The sequence below is a fragment of the Dermacentor variabilis genome, chromosome 6 (genome assembly GCF_050947875.1).
Source record: "Dermacentor variabilis isolate Ectoservices chromosome 6, ASM5094787v1, whole genome shotgun sequence".
NCBI lineage: Eukaryota > Metazoa > Arthropoda > Arachnida > Ixodida > Ixodidae > Dermacentor > Dermacentor variabilis.
This window is the reverse complement of record NC_134573.1, coordinates 129326267-129341552: the sequence shown is the minus strand read 5'-3', so window position 1 is coordinate 129341552 and position 15286 is coordinate 129326267. Positions and strand designations below refer to the sequence as shown.

General features: G+C 44.0%; 1 protein-coding gene across 10 annotated transcripts in view; it reads left to right on the top strand.

Moving 5' to 3' along the window:
- hyd (E3 ubiquitin-protein ligase hyd) overlaps positions 1 to 15286 on the top strand; it is a 141334-nt gene that overhangs the window by 18594 nt on the left and 107454 nt on the right. For 7 of the 10 annotated variants that reach the window (XM_075695787.1, XM_075695783.1, XM_075695786.1 and 4 more), the window contains exons 8-13: positions 1455 to 1490; positions 4614 to 4801; positions 5782 to 5895; positions 7683 to 7951; positions 12294 to 12536; positions 13960 to 14281. In XM_075695787.1, coding sequence (XP_075551902.1) covers positions 1455 to 1490; positions 4614 to 4801; positions 5782 to 5895; positions 7683 to 7951; positions 12294 to 12536; positions 13960 to 14281 — 1172 coding nt within the window. The remainder of the gene's footprint in view (positions 1 to 1454; positions 1491 to 4613; positions 4802 to 5781; positions 5896 to 7682; positions 7952 to 12293; positions 12537 to 13959; positions 14282 to 15286) is intronic. The other 3 variants (XM_075695788.1, XM_075695785.1, XM_075695789.1) reach the window with 1 other exon arrangement.

Genomic DNA, 15286 nt, shown 5'->3' with positions numbered 1-15286 from the left:
TAATACTCAAAACATCTAAGGCTTCAATATTATTGAGAACGGAGCTTTAGTAAGCGAGAAATTGACATAAATGTGAGACTCAATTTGCGTTCGACATTCTAGTGTTAGCCAGAGGGTGTAGCAACTCTTCATTATAATTCTGTCACTAGTATACTCGCACTGATAATAAAAAAATAATGCATTGCATTATAAGGTGGAAGAAAATGCTACTTGCCCAGTCACGTTCGATTCTGCGGATGGTCGAAAGGTTATTGCTCAACCCTGTGCTGTCTGTGCTTTTGTGTTTTGGTAGTTTCTGTACTTATCTGCACTTGTTTTAATGTCTTGCAAAGCTAACACTAAAAGAGTCAACCATATGCACACGATAATCAGCAATGCGACAGGCATACCCTATATAGCGCTGTTGCATCTTTCTGTGGGACTATGTACATGAGTGCAATCTAGGGGGGGTGGGAAGAAAAAAAAAAGAAGTAGCGATAAACTTCTATTGTTGTCTGAATGAATACAATTGTAAGTACATTGAGATTCTCAAACATGTTGCGAGGCGAGGCCAACATTTTAACCAAAGGGTACTAGGTATAGGTTTAATATGCCATAGTAGCTAGTAAAAAATGCATTCCATGCTGCGAGTGTTAAATTCTGTGGCGCCATCTGATAGCTAGAAATCAGCACTTTTGTGACTCTATAGGCTCCAAGATTGCATATGATCGATCTCAGGTACATTTTACATTGATACAAACTGAAGGCTCATTTTACTATTTATTTATTTATTGCTGTCACGGAGGAGAGAAGGTAGCAACAACAAATTCGGATCAAAGCGGGCGCACTGGTTGCTGTCCTGTTGTTACGCAATCACATGGTTAAGGGCGGGCCTTTACGTGGATTTCCGGGCGACAAGAACGATTTCTGCTAGCAGCGGAAAATGCCACATCCATGTGATGTATTGGGATGGGGTTGGCTGTGTCCTTAATTTTCTGGGCGTGCTGTTGCACTATAGTACTAGATAGAACCGCAGTGCTGGCTGTCTGGCACCGTTTTACTCATGGATGGCAACAGAGGGTGGGGATGGCTTATACAACATCACACCTCCTCACTTGTGGCGGGTGATCTGCATTCCGATTGAGGAATGCAGACCCTTAAGATGCAAATTTCTCTTAAACTAAGTGTTTTCTTGGCACAGAACATGTGCTTCAGGGTTTCTGGAAGGTAATTTAGCAGTCCACGTTGACATATTTGCCTTTAGTGTCCCTTTAAGAGAAAGTTGCATTGTCTGGCTTTGTAAAGCAGTCTTGTCTAGCTTCGAAGAGTTTTTATTTCTTGGTTCTTGTTAAAAAATTCTTCTGGCGATGCAAATAGAGTGAATGTTTTTGGAAGTGCAGCTAATCAAAAATTTTTCGGAACTGCTATGGTTGCTTGACGCGCGTTTCTTAAACAGTATGTGGATGCTGTTTTAGCTGTGAGGCCTTTCGTAAGTGCACCACGACCCTCTGGTAAGCCAACACGTGATATTTCTATTTTGAAATTTTGGGGGATCAGCACTCAAGGCCATGTTTATACAAGGCATGCAAGGCCATGGTTTTCATCCGAGATTTTTCTTATTTTATTTTTTTCTTTGGTTCAATTTTTGCTCTGCATGTTTACAAATTTGAGCTCATGTATACCGACAATTAATCAAGATCAGTTCCAAGGACTAAACTGCTTCTAAATGTTTCATATCACATTGGTAGGCTGTGTGATGTCATGTTTACAAGCATTAAAGAGATACTAAAGTGAAAGATTGAGCCTTGTTGAAGCCTTGTTGATAAGTTAGCCATCAATACCTTAAGAAAAAGTTTTAGAAGAGGCTTGGTTAGCCAGGAAAGAATGCAAAAATTAAAGGTGACTGGTGCCGTGGCCTTGGGAGTCTCTGCACCAGGTTGTCACAACGTCGTGGATCTTGATGTCATTTGCTCGGGTCAAGTTAGTTTCTAATTTTCAGTTTAGATTGACCGTATAATGTTCGAAATTAGCTGAAGACTGACTTGACAAGTTTCAAGAACTTTCACTGTGCCATTGTGCCCCCCCTCACACCCACCCAACCAATAAAGAAAAGAAAATGAAGTCTGTGACATCACATGTCCTGCACTGGAGCTCAAGCGCAATATATGAAAAGAAAACTGCATCTAACTTTCATTTTCTCTTCAATCAATCAAATTCATACCATGAAATTAATGAAGATAGAGTTTAAAAGTATACTTTATCGGTGTGATTTAGTGTTCTTCCTTCAGTGTGCCTTTAACTAGGGGTGTGCAGATATCAAAATTTTCTAATGCGAATTGAATATGAATATTTAGCATCGAATATCGAATAACGATATGCATGTGCATTTATTAGCAAATTGGGTTAACATGCTGGAAAATTGCAATTACATTGTCATCGGCAAAAAAATTATTCTACTAAGCCGTTATACTAAACGATTGTGTATTTGGCTTGTGTTAGCTTTGGAAAATTGGGTAATTTCTGCTGGTTGTCCGTTCTCGCCAGCCTATGCCTTACTATACCGCATCAATTTCCCGTAAGCTCAGAGGCATTTGACCCTGTCTCAGCCGTCGTTCACCCATTTGCTGTCAAGCAATAAGCTCAGGATTGGGGGTGGAACCTGCAAAAGAGTGTACTCTCGCGGTTTGCAAAGCCATGTCCCTTGCTACTGAGGGGCTGGCTTTCCTGCAAAGCTTAGACGTCCAGTGGCTAAGCATGTTCTACAGGTGAAATTTTGCCCGCAGCATGAAATTATCGCAAAATTCAGCTCAAAACCAGACACACTTTCTTATATTAGAAATAAATGCAAAGAGCCATGTTTGCTCCCGCGCAGCCAACAATATACTCGGTTTGTCTCGAATATTCGTATCCAATCGAATATTCGAAAATTATCAAATACCTGGTTTTCAAATCGAGTACGAATATTAAAAGTGTAATATTCGATAATGTTTGAAATTTTTGAATGTTCGCACACCAGTACTTTTAACCTTTTCAGGGTTTTTGCCATGCATGTATGGTGCCGCTGATTTATCCCGCATAGCTTTTGACACACATGTGCGGCACCAATCTTACATTTGATGTTTTGTGCCTATTGGATACCACTGGTTGTTTAGAGGTGCTACCATCTCTGTGGAAATGCCCAAAGTAATTTAAAATTGCGTTCCTACTCACTGGGGCACATAACTTGACTTGTTTACTTCCAAGCGGTCGCTTACATGGTCGCGATCACGTAGTCTGCTACCTCCAAAGTTTGCACGAAGGAGATGCTATAGTTTGTTATTGCAGCCACTATTGTCTTTCTGGTAGCTTAGACATAGCCCTGTGCAGCTGACGTTCGGAGGTACTAATAAGTTTTCTTTTTCTTTGCCTTTAGTTGCGGTTTGTGCATTCCTGTGCACTGGAGTGTGCGCAGTTGTGATTTCGATATGGCCGTGCTCATTGCCTCTTCTCGTGGAGGCTACTCAAGCATTTCTTATTCCGACTCATTTCTGACGGAATTCTTATTCTGATGAAACATGTTTTTGGGACAACAAATTGATAGCCATAAATTTTACTAGAGATCTTTCTAAATCTCTTACTGTATGTTGTATTTGCATGTATACTGTATGTGTGAGTAAAACATTCTTTAGACGAAATATTGCTTGCAATAACTTTTGCTGTATTCATGAGTTTATCATTTCGTGCTGCTGAAAACTGCAATAAATAAAGTTGCACACTGGGGTAGGATTGTTGCAAAAAAATTCTACCCTTACAGGGTTGAAGGGCCCTTCACCAGGTTTGGCCATCTTAAACAAACAAGCACAGCACATGTTTCACATCCTGACGACCTTGTCTGCAAAGTATTGCAGCACTGTGCTACGTGAAAATGGCTCACATTTCAAACTAAGTGCCACATCTCGAAGTGGTGCTTCCAGCCAAAGAGTTGGAGGTAACACACACAAATCTAATGTAATGTAAAACACAGCCCTAGCAATGTCACTCATCAAGGCATGTTACTTCGTTAATTCGTCCAATGTGTAAAACGAAACTGGTGCCGGAAATGCGTTGTGCCGAAAAAAAAAAAGTAAAAGAGGTGGGGCTTGTTACCTGAACCGGACACGGTCCCTCAGCTCTGGTGATGGAAAAGGCGGGAAAGGAATGTCGCTTGCAGACCCTACTCGAGGCAGAGGGAGTGAGTGTCTCTATTGGCAGTTGCTCTTCCTTCCAGACAGTATGGTAACAAAGCATTCAATTTCTTTTATCCTCTCCACTAAACCGATTCCGAAAATTATTTCAGTAGAACAATCCCTAGCAGTGTAACTTTCAGGGTATAACTAACTAAACATTAGTTGAGTGCTTGGCTCTTTTTTGTGTACTTCTATTAGACGTGAAAAAGACACAGTGAACTCATTTGTTAGTTTGATTGTAATGTGAGTTGGACTGTTGAGGGTTAATGTTAAAGAGAGAAAAATAAACAGCAACATGCTCATAATGTACCTCTATTTGTGCAATGACATGACAGAAATGCATTTCCTACTGCCCCCATGTTTCGTTGCTTGATTGTGGCGTTTATGTATGATGTGTAGTGGTGCTCACTATGCTGTCTTTCTCTGCAGGAGACCAAGACCGGGACAGGGATAGGGACCGTGATCGCGACAGCATGTTTAGGGTCCGTGAACGCCACTACTCTGGCTCTCGGCGATGGTTGGAGTCAGCCCTGCGTGACAGCAGCTCGGATCTTGCTGATGCCAAGAAAATGAGCCCGCTTTGGCTTTCAGAGGAGCCAGAGTACTGGCCTGACAAGGCAAGTAAAGATAAGTTCTGGTTGTCTTGTTGCAGTGATATATCTGCCAACGCACCTGAATTTTTTGTCAGAGCTACGAATTTTGGCTCGTTTTACAATTTTATAAATGTTGCATTAGGTTTTACAAAAAAAAAATTGTGTTTGCGAATAAGGCCTGCTTGTCGGCCTTGCAACTAGGAATTCAGATGAAAACACAGGAGAGGCACTTGCTTCAAGCAAGTTTACGCTGACAACTTTCTGAAACAGGGCAGATTGGCAACAGAAAAGTTGCTGAAAAAATCACTGATCTAAAAACAATGTCACCTGTCAATATTTGCTGAGCCACGTTTGTGATTGCTCATGTGCTTCAATTGAAGGGTAATAAAGTGCATGTGTATCCCTGGCCAGGCAGGTGTCCAAGGCAAGCTTTAAAAAAGTTTGCTGTTCATCCCTCGCCTGCTCGGTGTCAGGCTTGCACAATTTCATGAATACGAAAGTTTGCAGGCTGGCATGTATGCAGTACATTTTAACGCAGAGCTTTCTTTGCCTTTTCGAAACCCCTTGCGGGCTGCTGCTGGCTGCTGTCTTGCCAAGTAGACACAAGCCCACTACCACTCTGCCAACTACGATATTACTCACTAGGGTGCCATCCTTTAATCTTGCCAAAGCTAGGGCCCTATGTCACAATGCTCTTGCAGCTCACCGCTCTTCATCATTTGCCCCTCCCCCCCCCTTTTTTTTTGCAGTTGCTGGTTGTCTTGCTGATAAAATACAAGCCACAGTCACAGTCATACTAGTATTTGCTACCGCACTCACAAATTGTCTCTAAACAAGAGCAGTGTTCCTCGAACAAACACATAACTTAAACCGAATCCTGCAGTGCATGGGATCTGCATATTCTTTTGGTCTTTGGCAGTTATGACATGTGTGTCTTGTATATCTTTTGCCATTCATTCTCGATGGGATGTGAGTTCTGATGGGGCTGTTCACTTCTCTTCCAGGGCACCAAATTTGTGCACATTGTGTCTCTCTACTCTGAGCTTGTGGCCCTGAGTTCCACGGGACAGCTGCATCAGTGGAAGTGGAGTGAGCCAGAACCTTACAAGAATAATGAGGTTCGTGCCCTGTCTATAGAGGCCAAGTAAAAGGAGCTATGAGCACTTGAAGTTTTCGTAAGAGATGAGATTAAATGATGCAGTAAACTTGCAGCAGGCCACTTCACCTTATTACAAAGTATCAGTAAGTTGACCAATATCCGGAGAACCTGTTTGCCCATGCATGAAGTAAGACTTGGTTTATTTCGCCATAGAACGCATACGAAAGTTGGCTGGTCATTGGCAGCTCATTCTTGCATGCAAGAATTGTTAAAACCGGTAATGCTACAAGCGAATTCGACTGTACTTTGTCTCATTGAAATGTTCAGATGTTTGTCCCCTCGGCTTTTTTTGTGCAAACCGGTTATAATAATTATCGGTTATAACTATACAATTTCCCTGGCACTTGAATATTGTTACGTGAATATTGATACTGTTCCGTAGCAATATTGTTATTATGTGGGTTCGACTGTAGATGCATGGATTTTTTTTTTATAATGGACATTATTTGAATGGTAATAATCTGATGTGGTAACAAAGGCGTAAGGTGATGCATGGCAAAACCTGCAGAACAGCTATGGCAGGCTATTCCAAGCCACAGAAGGCCAGTCAAGCAGCCCCAGGACAACTTACCAGTATAGTGAAACCTTGTTAAACCGTAGTTGGCTGGAGCTCGGAAAAAGTATGTACTGTTTAACCGAATAGCATGAGATTGCCCACTTACCTGTCGAAAACGGAACTCAGAGAGTGCGATGAAAGGGGAAAAAAACATGCAGTATTTATTCACTTCGCGCGACAAAAGTGTTATTTTCGTTTGATGCCGCGGTGGCCTAGCACGATGACAGCGGCCTCAAACTTACTGAAGCTGCGTGCCAGCTTTTCAGCCAGCCCTCTTCTCGGCAAACACTCGCATGGCAGATCCCTCGTTGGCGTTACGTATTCTCCGTGCACGTGCGCAGTAGTGCTGCAGAAGTCCCGGGGGCGCCTTTTTCATTGCCGGGTGCCGGAGTTTGGAATGCGTTTCATTTGCAATAGAGTTACATTATCGCGCCCCTGTTCTCGTCGCGACGATTGCATTCATGAGGCTGACGTAACGCGTAGCTTATGCTACTGTCGTGCCTGAATCGCCCGTACTGTCGCCTTGCGTGTCGTCCTCATCACTGTCGCTAGTCGACACTTCGGCAACAACACAGGCAACGATGGCGGAAAGTCAAACCTTGTAGCCGACATGTCTTCATGGTCACAGCAGCGCTGCCGAGCAACTTCTTCGCTTTCCAAATACCACATACTGTAGTCAGCAGCAGATTCTTGTTGCGTGCTGGCGCCGACTTCATTGTGTCACGTTCGATAACATAGACAATGTCTAATTTTTCTTCTATGCTGAGCACCCGGCGTCTTTTTTTATCCGAGCTTCGGAACGACGCGAGTCCTCACTTGCACGACTCCATAACGCTCCCTGGCACGGCGTCGAAATGATGTTGATGTTGATCTGGCTTCATGCGCAAACGCACAGGGCGCTTGGAGGCCGTTGTTTCGATCTCTGAGGCTTGTTGTTCTGCCGGGCCGCCCGATGGAGACGGCGCACCACCGTGTTTGCGCGTCAAAAAGTTGAAACACTACGTTTTAATCGATCCGTACGCAATAAGCTGGTACGGTTTATTGCGGATACAAAACACATTATGGTCAATGGCTGCTGAGTTGGGGATTTGACTTTACTACCTTTAAAACGAAACTACTGTTTAAGCGGGTACGGTTTAACGAGGTTTTACTGTAGCACGTAGGTTGACAAATGCATTTTCCACATGCAGCAACCAGGTGTCCACCACCCAAAGACTCTTTCCTTGGGCTTGGTTGGAGACCGGTGTGTTCTGGTGGAGGCACGGTGTGTTCGAGCCACAGTGGTGACCGAGTCTGGACGTGTGGCCACTTGGCTGGATGACTCACTGGCTGCAGTGGCTCCCAAGCTTGAGCAGCCCGCACAGAGCTTTCCAGAGTTCCAGCAGGATCCTGTGGTGGCGCTCCATGTCTGTTCCCTCTACTCGTGCGTGAGGCTGCAGTCGGGTGCTCTCTACTGGTGGTGAGTAAAATCCTCCCCTTCTGCACAGAAAACTACTGTATTTATTCGAATCTAGGCCAATAGTTCTTTTTTCAAGTAATCGTATACTAAACTCTACGGTCTGCTTAAATTCAACGATTTTAAAAACGTGCCAATTTTTTTAACAAAGCTGTTAAGGGCCACTTTCCCCAAGATTGTGCCCGTGTGTTAACACAAAACTGTCATCCTCAGGATTGGCTCAGCATTGTCTTCCTCCACAGCTGGCTCATTAGCACTCTCGGTACTACCGCGTGAACGGGCTCGTGCTAGTTCTCCCGCGTTTGTTGTCGTCGTTAATTAATTCATTAGTTAAGAAACACAGACATAACTAATTTTACAGTGAAGCTGTTAAGGGCTAGTTCCCCCAGGATCGTGTACATGTGTAGACGCGAATATGTGGGCTGATCTCGAAGTTGTCGCAATACTGGGTCGACCCACAGTGGAGCTGAAGCAGATGTTAGGCACTCCATACGTGGGCCAATCCCGAAGGCAGTACAATACCGGGCTGACCTGCGGCAGAAGTGAAGCAGGCGTTAAGCACTCCCCATATATGCACCGATCCCGAAGATAGTGCAGTGCCAGGTTAACCCGTGGCGGAGGTGCAGTTTGCCATTTAAGGGTCCCCTGAAACTGTTCAGACAAATTTTGCAGACACGTAAGGCCCAGCTAAAGTTAATCATTCACACCACAGTATGTTTGAAGCATCTCATATTAAGAGAGCTACAGATGATTACAAGTTGCCCTCCTCCATGGCCATGCATTTTCTCCTCAACTCGTTTGCCAAGTTATTGGGGCTAAGCTCTCCGCCTTCACTGACTCTGTGTCATGATTGCACATCGTGTCATCTACTTCCGGTTGTCTAGGAGCAAGCACGCGAAGCCTCTACAACCTCTCCGCCAGCTGCTTGGCAGTTGACGCCAAGCGAGAGCTATCGAAGTACTGTGCGTTGCAAGCATTCTGTCAGCGCTGAGTGTGTCTGGTATTCCGGTAACCACAGGTGAGCTGGGTGTTTCGACGAATGGGTGGAGGCATAAACTCAAGCTGATGGAGGAGCTTTGGCATAGACGTATGTGAGGGACCGGATCAGTCTGCAGGGTCCAGCCACCTAGTGGCGCAGAGCTTAACCAGCCAAAGAAAGAGGTAATATTGCTCTAAGCAAGTGTAAAACATTATAAACATTTATAAAAACAACGTGTTCACGATTACGCTTCTGTGAAAAATTTATACCAGCAGCAAAGAATACACTTCGTTACTGCTACTGTGTTTGGTTGACCTCTGTGCCACCAGGTGACTGCACCATGCAGACTGTTCGCATTTGCGCCTCTGCTCATTTTGTGAAATGGCACGGTCAAACAGCCAGGCCCAGTCTGCTTGTGCTTGCATTTAGCAGAGTACTGGACACGCGAAACACTATTGTGGTAGTGATCCTCTGGCGTAAAGTGACCGCCACAAACGAGCAAATCCTGGCGCCGATCGGATACCGATAGTGTGATGCGCTGCAGCCACTCCGCTCGTCTGCTGCCTTGCAGAGGGACACGATGTCGCAGCTTGACATATTGCCAATCACTATGTTTGCAACCCACAACGCAACACAGGCTCATGAAAAGACTGAGATCAACACTGACTGCAAAGCTCTCGTCAACACGGTGCACATTGTAACACAAGCAGATCACACTTGCTCTGTGCCGGAGGTGCTTAAGTATAGTGATAAATTGTTCTTGTGCATTATCTTTCTATTACTTTCTTTTTATAGAAACAAATCAACTAGCATTCCAACTATTACGAACAACATTCATTCACCATAAAATTGGAAAAATTCATGACGTGCCCTGGGCAGCCAGTTGAACAGCTTGCCCTACCAGCATCATTAGAGCAATTTACTTCCAATGGTTATGGGCGGCTGAAAATTCAGCCGAGTGGTGTGCTGCAATCGGCAGCGATGTACATTTTTAAAAACCTTATAATAAATTGCACGCCTTATGCGGAGCACTTAGATGCGTCGATTAATGATCATAAGGACCTACTCTAATGACTCAGTATGTTTGTACAAAATAAGTCAAAATCATTTCAGGGTCCCTTAAGGGGACCACATACACAGCTTCGCTGGCCATACTTCTTCACAGAGTGGAAGGGCACTTAACTTTTAACTGGAAAGGGTAAATGTGGTGCATAGCTAGCACAATCTAGAAAAGTCAGTATTACAGCTGCTACTAGCCGCGCCAGTAGTCAACTGAAGTACACAAGCGATGTCGCCGTTTTGACGTGTGTCGTTATCGGCGTGCGGCGTGGCGTTATCATAATGGCACGAAACAAGCGATGCCACATTAGTGCCGCTTTCAAAGGAAAAGTTGTTTTAGCCACAAAGGCATCGTCAAACGTTTGAGCTGGAGGGCACTCCAGCATTGATTAGAAAAACATTTGTCGTTGAAGGGGGCAATGGCAGACGCTTTTTGCACGTGCTGCAACGAGGAGATGACAGCTCTAAGGAAGATATGGCCTGTTTATAGTCCGACATTATGGGTGCATGGATGAGTGTTGCTCACCACCGGGAGCGTCGCAGCGCATTGGCTGTATCTGGTTACGTTGGCTGCACCAGTGCATCAAACCACCGAATGAACTATAGACGTGGTTGTTCTCACCGTGACGTAACATGTGCGCATACTCACAAGCGGTGACGTAGAATGAGCTCGGCATGCTCATATTGAATAAATGCTGTTTTCATTTTGTGAATGCGGTCCTCACTTTTTTGTTCGGCCTACATTCGAGATGTTCTTTTTTCTTTTTTTTTCTGGCTTCGGACATTCAGAGGTTGGCTTAGAATCGGGGCCGGCCTAGATTCGAGTAAATATGGTAATGTACTATATATGCAGAAACCTAACATGCTCCTTTTTTCGGCTGCGTACAGTCGAAACCGGATATATTGATCTCGAAGAGGACTGTGAAATAGTTTGATGTGGCAACAATTTGGTATGTAAAAAAAATTATACAAAAATTTTAAAGAAAATTTTAGAGCTGTTTGTTATAAACAATAATTTGTTATATCCGGGTTCGGACTGTATTGACACGTGAACTTGTTTATCCTTTACGGGTGAGCGTTTTTCACCGCCACACAAATGTTATCGTTCAGCGTAGGACGCGCCCGCGTGTATCGGAAGTTTCTCAAATCTTATCGATGATTCTGTTGTAGCGAAGCTTGTGTAATCTGATTGCACATGCAACGCAAATTGTGTAGAACTTGCTGGAAGATACCACCGATTACTCTGGAACCTTTGATGACTTGTGTATAAAAGCCGATGTGATTGACCGCAGATCAGATTTCAACAATCACCGACCGTGTTCGCCACTATTGCTGCACTTTGAGTGTAGCTTGCTTTTGTGGGCACAAGTTCGCCCAATGAAAAAGTTAGTTTTGTCATTCACAGTTTTACAGCTGTATTATTCACCGTCACTACTACGTGACAGTATCTCTAAGTGTTTGCTCTAGAACACTGCCTTGGGTGCTTGGTATCTGTGGCCAATGAACTGCAAATTGTGGCGACGTGCAGTTTTCATTATGAAAGCTCATTAAGAAAAAGTTTGCTTTCTGAGAAGGTAAATTCTGCACATCTGATTTTTTTTTTTTTTTTTCAGATCTCGAACATGGGGACATGCTATATTTTTCTTTTATGAATGGGGCACGGATTACATTCAGGTGCACGTTATATTCAGATGCAATTTTGTTTTCCTACTTTAAGCCAGCAAAAAAAAATTGGGTGTGCATTATATTTGGGTGAGCAATTGAATGGTGTAAAAATGGTAAATCTTCAAGCTTGAGCATGAAGGGCATCTAAATAGTAATGCTAGATTAGTAGGAGCACGAAACATGTTGGTCGTAAGATGCTTGGTAAGTCAGAAATCACAAAAATTGGGTGGTCCTTGCGTGTCAAACCATCAAATGAGGTGCGACTTGGATTATGGCTTTTAGCCTGTCAAATTGATTGATGCTTCAGTTTATCCAGGGGCGGTATTCTCGAATGATCGATTTCTGGGATACGATCACTTTCACAAGATTTTGCATGACTTGGCACCGGCTGTGTCACCGGAGATAGCAAGCTTGCCAGAGTGCCAGGAACTCTCTCAGCAGTATATGTAGATGCATCTGGTGCCAATTCACACAAAAATCTCACGAAAGCGGTCGTATTCCTGAAAGTGATCGCTTGAGAATGACAACCCACAAAGCAATCAGTATGCCCTGTGCAAATATGAACCCAGTGGTTTTTTTAAGCAGCTTCATCGTTGATTCTGCACTCAAGTTCGATTTATTTTTGTTGTCCTTTGGCTGCAGGGGTGTGCTGCCCTTCAGCCAGCGGAAGAAGCTCTGGGAGAAGGCAACCTCCCGTGCCAAGAAGCACAAGATGTCCAGCCACGCGTCTGAGATTGTGGCCGGGTCACAAGTGTGTATGCGCAATAGTCCCATGTACCACCCTGGTGCCCTGGCCTTCACCACTGCAGGCGGCTTGCCTAGGGTTGGCCAGCTCCTTTCGGCTGCCTGGAATCTGCCGGACACCTGTCAGTTCAAGATCCTCTGGTGAGTTCTCCACCCTAGTGCAAAAACATAAGTAAACAGCAACTGTGCAGAAACTAGCACCCTGTCACACTGCACCCAAACTGTGTTGGAGCATCTTAGAGTTTGAAAAAATTTTGATGCACCTTTCTTTTGTATAAAGAAGTGTGTTCAAATTTGTATGCCTGTTACAATTGTAACTGATTCTACTCAGAATAAAAAAAAAAAAAAAAGAAGCTCAATGCAAGGTACGTATAGCCAGACTGCCATCGACCTTTTTAGGCCTTGGTTCGACGTTGCCAATTTCCAGTTTGCTGTACGTGCGGCATTTCTTATGCATTACAGTATATATCTACGTAATGAAAGTACTTTTTCCTCCAATATACCGAAACAAAGTTGGGGGGTGCACTCACATGCGGGGTCAATTTCATGGAGCCATTTTCGAAACAGCAAAAATTGAAAAGTAAGACTGTAATGATTTGGAACATACATAAAATAACTTATCTTCGCAGTAATGAATACATGTGCAGTAGAAATTTGATTTAACGAAGTGATGACCACGCTCTAATTATTTCGTTAAATCAGGAAGTTCGTAAAATCGAGAAAGGAATTTTTTGGCCCTTCGAAATCTAAAATTGTAACGTAGCGACACACAAAGGCTACTGTGGCATTGTATTTGCTGTTAATCCAGTCATCTGTCGCATAAATCATGAAATAATGAAAGCAACCACCACCGTCCCTGCTGAGGCAGTGTTGAGTCGGCTGTCCCATGCTTGGATGCGGCGTGCGGCCTTGTAAAAATAAAGCTAGGGATGTGACCATGGCATCTAGATGTTTTAATGTGATTGCTTTAGAGCGCACGGTCGAAGAAGCTGTCTGTATCAAAATTAGAAAAATTATCGCTTTATTTACACATTTCAGGAAAGAACTTCATTAAATAGAGTTTGGCCAAGTTTGTTTCATTGATTCGGGTTAATGATAACATAGAACCGTTTGGGTATCTGCCGGGGAATGTAAATTTCTTTGTTAGATCGAGAACTTTGTACTATCTGGTTTCGTTAGATCGAGCTTTATCTGTTTACCATTTGCAAACCGTAAATTTACTCTGCATCAAAACCAATTAGAGGGCCTCTACCAGGTTTGGGAGAAGGCAGAGAAGGAACACTGCTTGCAGGTGCTAGTAGAGGCTAAGGTGGAGATTATCTCTGTTGACAGTGATGCTTGCCTTCTGGCAGCATGGTAACAGGACAATTGCATTTCTCTTTCAATAAGTAACCGATTAGAAACATTTTTCATGTTTCCTGGGCAGCGTTTTACAACTTCCAGCATATAACCAAAATTTGCAGTTGGGCCCTTTATAGTCTGCTATGATTTTTGGCATTGTGCTTTGGTGTTGACAAGCCATGTGCATGGGTGTTTATGTTGTGTTCTATGTGTCTGCCTGCAGTGAGAAGAAAGCTGAGACATCTGACAGCTCTGGGGCGGGAAGCAGTGGTAGTGGCGGAGGCGGCAGTAGCAGCAGCAAGGTGGCATCTTCCAGCTCAGAGACCAAGTCCTCGGACAGGACCGAGATGCCACCACCGCCATCGCCAGCCTCGTCAACGTGTAGCGAGCCAGCACACAGCCCCCTGCCACACAAGCGCAAGCATAAGGCCAGCACGTCATCGTTGGACGCGGCTTCTGAACGCCGGGATGAAGAGGAGTGGCATTTGCGTGACGTTGTCTTCGTGGAGGATGTGAAGAACATTCCTGTGGGGCGAGTCATCAAGGTGAGTCTCCACCGAGCCTTTTTCATAGGAGGTAGTGCCACACTGTGGATGTGAAAAACAATGGTGGGAATGCAGCTGAATATGTACACTGCTCACGGAACGAAACGCAACAGAGAGCATTTAGTAGCATCCTGAATACGTGTAAAGTACCGTATTTACTTGTATAATGATCGCACTCGTGTAATGATCGCACCCTGAATTTGCCGCAGCGATATGTCGTGTGCCAAGTCTAGCTAATGATGATCGCGCTTACCATCTGTCAAATGCTATGCGAACGACCAAGCGATCTGCACGCACCAAACATTCTTAAGCAGATGTCCCATTTTATTCCTTTCATCACTTTCCACACTTCCATGAAAAAAAAAAAAAAAAAAAAAAAGGTAGAACCAAACTTGCCTTGGCTTTATTATTTGTAGGCTTTATAACGGTTGTGGTCAACAGCAACAAAAAAGGCGCCTTTCGATTCTTCTCGTGTGTACTCATGGGCACGTAACAAATGTCGAGTGGCAATGATAGTAGCCACGTTTACACTGATACGTTAGAAGTGTAACCTATTCATACGCCGATGCTTGTAACAAAGCTAAGATATTCGCCCACTCTTAGTGGAAACGTGCCGTGTTAGGGTAGTAGCAAAGACAAATGCCGCAATTTCCGCAGCATATCCGCCATGTGTTTCTATGTCACTGGCAGCTAAGCATGCCCATCTCTGTTTCTGTCCCCTCAAAGTGAACATGGCTATGTTATTGCCACAGACTTGCCAATATTAATGATATTATTCATTACTGATACGGAAGAAACTGTTTCAATGTGTGCAATGTACTCACGAAAAGAAAAAAAAAAATCTCGTTCGGCGTGTTCGGGTTGCTCTGCCGGCTGCCATTTTTGTTTTGGTGTCCCGCACTGTTACAGCGGCAGCCGGCTGTTTGTTGACTTGTTGTCATCTCGCAGCAAATGCGGGATGAAAAAATTTTTTCGCTTTTCGCGGAAAATTTAATTTGCAGAAAT